The following is an 11,540-nucleotide window of genomic DNA, read 5'->3' as shown; positions in this document are numbered from 1 at the left end:
ACTTATGGCTTAGCATTGGTACCTTACAAATTGTTTATTGTATATAAATCAAATAAACCCAGGGCTGTACTGTATCAAATAATAATAATAATAAAAAAAATATGTTTCAAATATATAAATACATCTAGAAATCAGGCTTTTTTTTTTTTTTGAAGCGCTGTGACCAGTTTGCTGAGTGAGACTCTGCAGACTCAGAACTGCCAGAACACAAAAAAGTCAGATGATGTTGTAAAAGTCAATAAATACAAGATGGCAATTTAGGGTCTAAGACTTTTCCAGGTGTCCCAGACAGTTTACAACCAAAGATCAGTCCAGTTTGAAAATGAGACAGATCAAGGAAGTTTAGATCAGGTTATGAGAAGTGCTTAGGAAACCCACTGGCCACTACAATACTGTCTTTTTAAAAACATCTCTGTCAAGGGCATAATCAACTACAACACCAAGGTAAAACAATGCTTTGAAAACGGAGCAGATGATATCGTTAGCACAGATCCCAGCATGCAAGGGAACATACACAGCTGAACATTCAACAGTTTTCACATGACATCTGGTGTCAGAGGGCACTTTGGGGAGCCATCACAAACAGACTAGAAAAACACCTCCACTGTTCTGCAGCCATTTCTGGAACATGGATTTATGAGTTTTACCAGAGACCACAAACTGAATCAAGGACAGAAGAGAGGCACACAATGCTATTCCCTGCCTTAACAATCAGCAGGAAAATTATATGGTGAAAAAAAGAAGACTGAAGTCACTGGGGTCTTAATACTCAAGTGCTTTACACAGAGGAAAAGGGACTGGCTGGGATGAGTTATTGTACTTTATTGTACTCGGTACTGGAACTAGAAGGGTGAAGTAGGTCACAGCCCAAGGCCAGGGCAAAGGCCTTGGCAAGAGTCACTGGAGGAAGCACCTACTTCCAGAAGCACCATGAAGAAGAAAAGTTGGGGACCTAAAACCTACTAGAAAAATGGAAAGACATGAAAATGCACAGGAGGAAAATTGTGGGATAGAAAGAGGCTCCTGAAAGAGGAGTTTGTGCAACTCGAGGAAGGCTGGGAAGAAAAGCTCAGCTCAGATCCATTCTGCAGCATGTCATCTGGGCAGCAGGCCACAAGGAGGAGCAGTGCACCCACTGATCACACCACCGCTGACAGCGCCAGCCTGCAATAGGGTTTCCACCTTAGGAAGAAGGCCTCCATGTACAGAATTTTCAGGATGGAGGAGTGGGCTCCGTTCAGTATCGTTTCCTCCGTCTTTTGTTCCCCTTTCCTTGCTGTTCCTTCTCTTTCCGTGCTCCAGCTGTGGTAAAGGTGATGCAGTGAGCATCCAGAAAGTCCAGCAGCTTTGCCTTGGCAATCTTAATGCCGTTCAGTTTCAGCTCTGCATGCAGCACAGCCAGCTCAATTGGCTCATAGAAGAGAATCCTGCGGTACAGGGCTGGGTTTGAACGGATGTAGCACCTCACTGCCTCCAGCTTTTCTTCTTCCCGAGCTGCTGCCTGAGATGCTGGAACCTCTTCTTCTTCTTCTTCTTCTTCAGATGCGAATGCACAGGCCTCAAATTCTTTCGCAAAAGAACTGAAATCAAGATCAAATAGACCAGAAATCAAAGAACAAGTCATCAAGGACAGGCCCAGAGCTCTCCAAGTACCTGGTGGCCAGCCCTTGAGACTACCTTCTGTAGGATCATAGACCCGCACCAGCACCCACAAAGTGAGTGAAGAAGAACACGACGTGTTCTGCAAGCTCCCCCTCCCAGCCACGCCAGCTCTGGTCCTGCTCAGCCAGCCCCAAAGCTGTCTGGCATTCCTGGCTCCTGATCCACAGCACCCACTGCAGCCATTCTGTGGCAGCCTGTGCTGAGTCGTGCTGTGCTCTCCTCTCCCTGCTCTAGCTGCAGTGTCTCAGCCAGTGCTTTGAGTGCTCCTTGTTGTAACTTGCAGAGCCGTTCTGACAAGGCATGACAGATGTGGGCCTTTCCCGTGTGCCAGTCTCAGCCACAAACACTTTCAGGCCCTGAGAATAGCCCACTGGGAATTAAACTAAAAAACACAAAATGTGTTTCTTTCATAGGACTGTGATGACCTTCAAATAACAAACCCAAGGAGGCAGCAAGGCCCCTTCAGGAACACTCACCTCTGCCATGTTCCTAGCTCATCTCTGTCCTGCACCACTGTTTTGTTTAGCATTTTGTTTCCCTACCTCTGTGAACCAAAAGAGATGTCACTGCCATCCCCTGAAGAAGTTGTAGACTTCTGAGATGCTGACAGCATCAGGTCTTCACCATCAGCTTCCAGAGACCATCCCTCAGGAGATGCAGCTGACCTTGTCTGCTCTTTGGCTCCTCCTGGGTGACGTGTCATTTCAGATCCCTGCTTGGGGGCTGCACAGCCTTTATCAGGGGGTCCAACAGGGTTGTCAACAGCCCTTCCCACGGGGAGCACTGAAGAAGCCGTAGCAACCTGCTTCCTTTTGCTCACAGCCCTCGAGGCTTTGGGACACTTTCCACCTGTGGTCCGTGCTGCCTTTGACTGCCTACAGCGTTTGGCAGGGGACTTCTGCGGGGGAGGCTGGGAGGGTGGGATTTCATCTTCAAAGTCAGAGTCCGCATCCCGGTGAGTGTACTGGAATATCTCCTTCAGCTTCAACACCATCTGGCGCTTTGGGAGAGCACGAACTCCAAATCTGAAAGAGAAATGTGGGAGCTTAGGCTAAGGTAATGCTGCAGCCTTCCACTGTCACAGCTTAGGAAGGTGCTCACAGCATGAATTCCAGTGGTTCACTACAAGAACGTGATATGACCTCAAAAAACAGTGACTCGAGTTTCACCAAGGCTTCCCTTTCAGTCCAGGGGCTTTCTTTCACACTACCTCTCAGCAAGTTTTTGCTCGAAGAGTAAAATGCTAACCTTTTCAACGGGTAATGCTAACCTTTTCAACTCCTTCTTCAGCTGGGGGGTCTCCATCATGGAGTAAGCTGGCATTGGTGTCACTGGAGTCCTGGGAGACCGGTTGCTCTCCTGACAGGCAGGTTCTGCAGCAGGATGAAATTACCACAATCAGGCTTAGCACAGAAAGCACTTAAAATGGCTGGTAGCTTTCCCCCACCTATATCTGGTGGCAGATATTCTAATATTGCATAATAATTAAGTAGTACTACTTTTCTGCAAGCTCTTTTACTTACTACTTACCTTCATAATGGACTGAACAGTCAATGCCTTTCTTTTTCTAGACTGGGACACCTGGTTTTTACTGACTTTAAAATGGGAAACAGCTTAAATCAAGACATAAGGCAGGTCTAGAAGAAGCAATTCTTGCAAGGCAGTGAAAAAAGCATGTTTACTGAATTCTGTAAAGTAGTTCTGCTCTCAGGAAGGAAATGTCATAAGAGACTTGACGAAGAAGAAACTGAGCAAGTCGAACTTCGGGGATCCTGAGTTAGACCCGGATTTAATGATACCTATTTACTGGCATTGTAAAGCACAGTCAGTCTCACAGGTCATGTTCGAAGCACCTGTTAAGCTACTCATGCACAATATTTTAATTAGATACTATGAGATCAATTATTGGTCTTAGGTGGAAGGAATCATGCAAGTGCAACACAGGTAAAATACGAATCCTTTTAAGTTCTTGAGACCAAAGAGGTTATGTCAGCATTTCATGTACTGTCAGCATTCAAGAAGGCTGAACTCCTGCAGATTCCAGTGCAAGCTGGTGGCAAAGACGGGAAGAGTAGTGTGGCTCTCAGCCTGGTGTGCCCTGTGACCCCTCACTGCACCCTGCACTCACGGTATCTGATGGGCACTCAGGGGGCTGTTACAAGGGCCAGGAGCAGCAAACAGAAGGCAGCACATGTCAAGACAACTGTGCAAGAGTTTGGCAGGAAAGCATGCATGAAGCAAACCCACAGGCAGGGATAGGCACTCGCCTCCAGCTGGCCTCAATACAAGGAAACCCTCTGCAGCCTGTGCTAGCTGCATCTTGTTGCTTACCAGATATCCTCATGCAAGCACAAGCATCACTTTGTGAATGCATTAAAAGCAAAAGACTGCACAGAACACCCACTGCTACAGGGAACAAATATCCACCAGCATGCAAGCTGAAGGTTCCTTTTTGTTTTGGTTAGTTGTGCTTTTTTTTATTTGTTTGTTTTGGTTTGTTGTTTTTTTTTTCTTCCAGGTACCTGGAGTTTCTGCAACAAGTACTATCACTGTCAAAAAAACAGCTCAAATAAAACACAAGTAGGAATGCTCCAAGGATCTCTCATTTAGGTATGTTCTCCCCAACACCAGATGACTCTACCTGCTTTGTGCCTGGCCCTGGCAACTACTTCAGATTAGAAGGCCAAAAGCCCTTTCAACATATCAAGTGAACAACAGGTGGGATGACCACTTAAAATGAAAACAATTTAACGTAGTTCAGTGAATCTGGTATCAATACAAGCTCTTACCAGGAGTCTTTACAGGATTTGCATCTGCTGCAGCTGGCACCCTCTGCGACAGAGGAAGCATCTCTGGAAATTCATCTTCCTCTTCTTCTCCATCCCAATCATCCCAGATTTTGGAGTTCAGGTAACTCGGTCTACTGCCCACTGATGTAGAGACCTCAATAGGACTCTTGTCCAGACAGAAGAAAGTTGTTCTTCTGCCAGCAGGATTTCCTTGAAGAGGAGTACTGCCCTTAATTTCCTGTGCTTGTGGGCTCTCCCACTGGTCATGTGAAGAGCCAGGTTTGGGACTGCTGGAAGCTCTGGTGTTTGCATGGCCAACCTGTTTGGAGTCCTGGCTGTCACCTCTGACTGGTGACAGGTACTCGACGGGCCAGCACTCACCAACAGGCACTGGGGGTTCGTAACTAAGCAAGACACTACTGCTCAATGAAGCTATACTTATTTCCTTCTCCCCCTCACTGTCCTCTATCTCAACCACGCTGATGTTTGTTTTATCTTCCAATGACTGCTCATGGCCAGGAGGCACAGATTTGGACAAAAAGGAGGTATTAGCACATTTGCTTTTCATATTGGTGTGGCCAGGGGAGAGGAGAATGGCATCCGCTGCAGAAACTGGTGGGGATTTCTCAGAAGATGATTCTGCTTCTGGGCTGCTGGAAGGCTTCCTTTCACTGATTGAGTTCTCCAGAGGCAAATGTTTGTCTGACAATGCTGGTTCAGGAACTTTTACTAAATTTCTATCTATTTCACTGTTACTATTACCAGCTGCTAGGCTTCTTGTGCTGGCTTTAGGTCCTGTATTCTCTGAAGAGTTAATACTTGTGACATGAGTCTGCGTTGAGAAATTTCTGCTTTTGGTCAGAACTGGTGTGTCTGGCACTATCCAGGAGCTGTCTGTACCTGAAGAAACTTCATGGAGCCTTTTTTCAGGGCTCACGTCTGGACTCTGCCTGCTCTCTGTACAACCATCTACTTGACTGCTGAGAGGCATTTCAGTGGACATCTTTACACCATTACTTATATGCACCTTTTCTGTAATGACGCATGAGACCTGTGTTGATTTCTGCTCTGTTTCAGTGACTGATGAGTTATATTCAGGTTTTGGTATCTCAGGACCTTGTTCTACATTTGTACATTTCAGTTGCCCAGAGACTTCCATTTCCTTCAGAGCAGAGCCTGACTCTGGTGACTTCTTGTCTTCTTGTAACTCCATTTCATCATCAGAAGATAAAACAATAACATCACACTTCTCATTCCCCTGAGCTGCAGGATCTTGAGTTCTGATAACTGGTGATGACAGCACTGGGACATTCATATGCTTGTCTAAATCAGTGTGGGGAAGCTCTGCTGGAGAAATTGTGTTCTCGTTTCCTGATGCAGTATCCAGCTCATTAGCTTTCTGAAAGAGTATTTCATTAGATGGGAAGGATTTTTTCTTTTTATTTTGCTTTAATGCTGGCACATGCTCTCTGGCAAGCTTTCTGTCCGATTTTGGAGACACAGGTGAAGAGCCGACAGCAGGAAAAAGGGGCACATAAGCTTTGAAAGGAGAACCATACAAAGAGTTTCTATGTGGATAGAGGTCTTTTTGTGATTTGCTGTTCAGAAGAGAATCATTAATATCAACATGGTTTTCACAGAGAGTCTTTTCTGATTCTTTAATACCTTCATTCATCTGGGAAGGCTCTGAGTACTCTCCCTGAGTTGCAGAAAATAAGTGTTCATAATTTTCATTTACATTAGTATCATTGTGGAAGCTAGAAAATTGTTTTTCACAGTGACTTTCCCCTTCTACATCACATGAGACCTGAGATGATTCGGAATCCTTCCCATCATCACATCTCCTAACGGTCTCTCCTTCATTAGTGGTGGCACCATGGGATGCTACATCCCACTTTCGTGGTTCACTGTGGTGAGGCACAAAAGGGATCTGTGCAACATTCACTCTTTCGCATCTATTTATATTCTGCATTTTCTCTTTTTGTGCAGACAAGTCACATTTAGGTCTTTCCGCATCATTGTCATCCCTCAGATCTTTGAAGCTGTTACTTATTGAAGCAGATTCAGACCTCTTTACTTCTTCCTCCTCCATCTGCTGGTTCATACCTAGGGCTGCCTCAGTGTCACTGCACGTGCTGCCGTCTGTTCCCTCACTCAATTCTGTTTCACGTTGAACTATCTTTCTCTGAGTTGCAGCAAACTCATAGATTTCCTCCAGCTCCTGTTCACCCACCCTATTGTCATCTTCTTTCTCACATTCAGGGTTCGAGACAGCTGCTTCTTCCTCATCTTCACCCATCCATACTGACTTCAGTAGGTCTTGGAAGTTCTCAGCTCTGTCCTCACAATCTTTGTCATCCCTCACAGAGATCAGATCATCTTCTGAATCCACGCCGGAAGACACCTGGCTCTCTCCAGTGTTATTTTCACACTCTCCTATAAGCTCCCTCACACCAAACCTGCAAGGATATAATAGTAATGTTAATACTTTCCTCCTCCAGTATTTTTCTACCATTTGGCTGCCTGATCACTTGTGAGCCTTGTGAAGAATCTGCATGAGGATCTTGGTTTCCTAACATACATGAGGTCCAGTGTACTCCTAAAATTCGGAATTCCCTTTACCAGGTGTCACTCACATGAAAGCACCAGGTTCACTCTTCCTTCTTTTACATAAGAGATTCAATGGCTATACCACTACACTAAAATCCCTTTGCCAATAGCACTGGTGGAAGTCCCATGGCATGGCAGGGGCCAGATGCCTGTTATGTGCAAGCTTCATGGCTTTTTGGTGTGACAGGGCACCTCTCTACATACATATTGTCAAGACCCAACCATCCACATCTCGGTTGCTCCTGTTTCAAACTCTTAATGCGTGTCTAGGTTCATGACCGAGAGCACAATAAAACACATTAGCAAAACAGATCCAATACGTTCTGCAAGTGTTCTTTAGATTACACATGTCAATAGTGCAATGCTTTATGAACCACACATCTTGATGATCTGTGTAGACATGTAGACACGCTCGTCATCATCGACAACATCATCTGTCATTGAAAATGTCCAGACAAAACTCTTGGCAAAAGTGGGCTAGGCTTATACTGAAAACAGGAAATCTCACATGGATACAACCTGGAGAGTCATGGAAAAGATGGGGGTAGGATGCTGTTATATCCATGTTTCAGTTAAGATGTAAGCAGAGGACTATGGAATTTGTAAGCTACAAAAAAAAACACAATGGAAGATCCCAGGTTGGGGTCATGGCTGAAAGCAGGGAAGGATCCAAAACACGTTCACAGTACAAACCTGGCAGCCAGAGCCCTGACCTGGGGCAACATCCCAGCAGGGATACCAGCATCAGCAGCATAAAGGTATCGCAGGAACGCACAGGCCGCCTCTCCTGTCACGTCACTCAGCAGCACACGGCGTGTCTGCGCGTTCCCATCCTCCTCCACTAAGAACCCTTCCCTGTGAACCTGGGGTAAGAGGAAAGCAAACACAGTCCATTTGCTGTTAACGGAACAGCAACATTGATGTTCTTATTCCTACCAGATCACTCCTTTCCTTCACCAAAGGCTTGGCCTAGGACCAGGACCTGATGCCCCTAAAGGAAGCTAAAATGACCGGTTACGTAGAGCTTCAGATGAAGAGACTATTTCCTTCCTGACCCTAGAGCTGTTAGCTTATACAAAATTTGACTACTCGCTGTTTTAGTCACACATATAAGAGATGGCCTTAGAGTTCTCCAGTTGGTTTTGAAATGCAGTTACTGCCCAGAGCACAAATTCGGAGTTATCCACACCTTTCTCACAAGAGAGCTTCCCCTGATCTGTTTTGAATTTACCTTCATTTGATACACTGCCAAAATTCTAGTTCTCCTGGCGTCTCACAGGAAAAGAGACATCATATAAACACTACCTCACTGAACCGGACCATTATCTGTGTGGGTCCAACCTGATCTCAGGTTTTGCTGAAAATGCTCCTTCAGTTCAGTGAGGTGTCACTTCCTTTGCAGCCAAATCACGTAATGTGCTATCTGAAACTCTGTCCAGAGTCAGGGGACATCATGCAACAGAAAGCATGAGCTCCAAAGTCAGCTCTGATTCATTTCTTTCTCGTTGTTACTCAAAAGCTGCAACAAATAAGAGCACCTACACAGAAAATAAACGTGAAACATTGCTTTGCAGGTAGGGACTTACTGGAAAACAACTCTCTGCAAGGATAAAAAACACAGCATGGGGGCCTATCTCACAACTGCAGTCACGCAAATGATTTCTGCCCATGGGAATGGTGAAGCCAGATAATGTTGCAGGGAAAAAGTAATAGAACCTGGCTAACACATGGTTTTTAAAATCCTGTGTGTTGTGGGCACAAGCATCTTTGCTAGTGGTTGAGAAGATCCCTTCATAAATTTCACATTAAGACCACTGTACGACATATATGAGCCTGCTTTTTCTTTTCCCCCAGCTCTTGTGGACCCCTTAGAAATGGCTTGAGGCACCTTGTGTGGGAAATGCTGCCAGCATACACGAGGATAAAACTAATTCCACTGTTTCCAAAAGGGCAGCTCTTACGAAAAGCTTCTTTTGTTAGGAAGCTGATTGCACGGACTGGTGGCAACTCTGTGAAAGAGCAGAATTCAAATCTTAGGTTCACTGCTTTTCACCATGCCGACAGGAGGCTGCAAAGGAGCAGGTTGGGAACTATTCAACCCAAAATGTTTCTGGGAACATAGAAACTATTCACTACTCTTGCAGTACACACAGTTCAGGGCAGCTTCCTCCAAAGCAACTGTGAGAGTGACAAAACCTCTATGCAGGCAATTTTCAAGTCCTGCCCAGAATTCCTCTACTCTGTATTCAAGCTTTGCAGACCAGGTGGAAGGCAGGACACACCAAGATAGACAAGACAATCTGCACTTGTACAGGTACAAAAATTCAAGGGCAAAGAGCACGTAGGAGGTTTTGTCCATTGCTCATGGGCAGAATGCAAAGAAGGATCCTTGCCTCCCCATAGTCTCCCCACATAAAGTATTACATTTTCCATCACTTTGTCAGGATTCTGGCTTCCTGAGACAAAAAAAGAAAACACTATGTGGCCAGAGGCACTTGTCATTAGGCCCAGCAGCACTCTGTGCTGATCCCGCAGCAGCACTGACTGTAGGTGTGAGCAGTTTGGGCTTTACTGAATGAAGAAAGGAAAGTATATCAACAGTACTTACAACCTGAACGGCCTGTGGGCACCGTGCATACAACACAAACATGTGGGCATAAATGACTTCCCCAGAGTCCACCTGGAACTGCACGTCACTTAAGTGGGGGTTGTTGACCATTGCACTGAAATCTTCAGCCAGCAACCTGAGGGAGGACTAGAACACAGAAATAACACAAAGACAAAAGTTATATTACAGCTGTCAGACATTTTCTTAAAAAATAAGGAGGGAAAACCCCAGTTGGTCAGCATTGCTTTATTGTGGGCCCCAGGCACTGCCATCGCCTTCTGCAGCTGATCAGCAGCCGTATCAACTCAAGGTCTTCCACAAGACAAATAAGCAGACAAGTCTGTCAGACACCTCTGGTTTTGGTTTCCTCCTCCTCCTTTCTACTTTTTCACAAAGTCGCAATTGTGAACAGGCAGTCATGCTGTATTCTCCTCTACTTGCATTACAGCACATTATCACCACCAGATCTTTGCCACACCATTTCCTGATGTGGTCTAGCCACTGCCTACAGTTGGCCTCTTGATCTGCTGCCCTCCACCACATTTTTAGGAAGCACTTTGATTGACTTGAACTCAATTCACTATAATTATAGTAAGAGGAAAGAGGATGACTCAGGGGTGGGGTAATGAGCCTTTCTTTTCTTGTTAATTGGCTGGCAGTGACAGCTGAGAGCAGCTCTGCAGCAAGGGGCCCACAGACAGTAAAACTAATGGAGGTGTTGTGTTCAAAGGAACTTACATGCTTGTTCTGAAAACTCTTTTTGAAAATTTCACTCAAAACAAACAACAACTACAAGAAAACAAACAATTTCTATTACAGTTCTAGAACCCCTTGCTGGAATTTTGGGGAGGGCTTGTTGCCTGAGCTACCTGTGACTGGTTAATGGTGATATAAGGTGAGGCCTGGGGTATGCTGCCAAAGGCAGCAGCGATACACACTGTTTCTGCTCTGGAGCTGCTCCCAGTAAAACCCAATCCAGGCAATCCTCTAAAGACTCAGATCCCTCTAGGCGAGCATTGTGCCTCTGGAAACGGCCACTGTGAAATACTCTCAGCTTGTGCTGAGAGGCTGTCTGACTGTAAGTGAAAAACAGTTTATCCATAATACAATAGTCACTGACCTTGTGCTTTTTGAAGCTACTGCAGAGCTGACGAAATGCAAGTTTTATTCTAGCAAACATCTGCATGAGATGCAGTTCCATCTGGAACAGCACAGCTCTTTATTTTATTAGCAGGTTTCCACATTAGCTCAGTGGACTGTGGAAGCCCAACCTTTCTACTTGCTCCAGCATGTGTTTGCAGGCAGCCAATACTAATTAGCACTGAAACGGCAGCACACACCACAACACTTCTTCCAGGTCTTCATAGGTGGGCTAGGGAAGACTGCGTGTCATGGCAGTGGTGTGGACTGATCTCCAAGGGGAAGACAGGAAGCTCAGTCTGGAAACTAATCCGATGTTTCTTGCTTTCTTATTCTTGGCAGGTAGGATACCTGCAAGACAGTACCTCAGGAAGCCAGCAAACACAGACTCCTGATGCTGCGTTCCAGGCAACAAGCCCAGAACAGCTTTCCTGCCGATGCTAAAATTACAAGTCAAGAATGGGGAAATTAAATAAGACTAGAAAATTCCTGGCTGCACCATTGTCCATGCAAAGTGAACGGATTGGTCCAAAGACAGTTCCAAGTGGGTATGTGCTCCTGTTGGAGAGCACACCAAGACACTCCCTACTACTGAGCAGGCCAGCTAGACTGGACTCACAGATGTGACAAGGCTCTTAAGCATGGGTGGGGGAGATGTGCTACTGATGCAGTGGGTGTATTTGCTCTACACAGTTACCATTGCTGTGTTCATATAAGCACTGATCTTTTCA

The 11,540-nt window shown here is 45.5% G+C and overlaps 1 protein-coding gene across 3 annotated transcripts in view; it reads right to left on the bottom strand.

Annotated features, from left to right (window-relative positions):
• Nucleotides 1-26: 26 nt before the first annotated feature.
• The window catches only part of SLX4 (SLX4 structure-specific endonuclease subunit), a 31,727-nt gene continuing 20,213 nt past the window's right edge, over nucleotides 27-11,540 (bottom strand). For 2 of the 3 annotated variants that reach the window (XM_082772408.1, XM_082772409.1), the window contains exons 11-16: nucleotides 9,670-9,816; nucleotides 7,755-7,924; nucleotides 4,452-6,910; nucleotides 2,933-3,035; nucleotides 2,205-2,687; nucleotides 28-1,580 (exon numbers count right to left, since the gene is read on the bottom strand). In XM_082772408.1, coding sequence (XP_082628534.1) covers nucleotides 1,238-1,580; nucleotides 2,205-2,687; nucleotides 2,933-3,035; nucleotides 4,452-6,910; nucleotides 7,755-7,924; nucleotides 9,670-9,816 — 3,705 coding nt within the window. In that variant the 3' untranslated portion in view covers nucleotides 28-1,237. Of the gene's footprint in view, nucleotides 1,581-2,204; nucleotides 2,688-2,932; nucleotides 3,036-4,451; nucleotides 6,911-7,754; nucleotides 7,925-9,669; nucleotides 9,817-11,540 lie in introns of all 3 variants that reach the window. The other variant, XM_082772410.1, reaches the window with a different exon arrangement.

The sequence above is a fragment of the Aythya marila genome (genome assembly GCF_965140915.1).
Source record: "Aythya marila genome assembly, chromosome: 15".
Classification (NCBI taxonomy): Eukaryota; Metazoa; Chordata; class Aves; order Anseriformes; family Anatidae; genus Aythya; species Aythya marila.
This window is presented reverse-complemented; position numbering and strand designations above follow the sequence as displayed.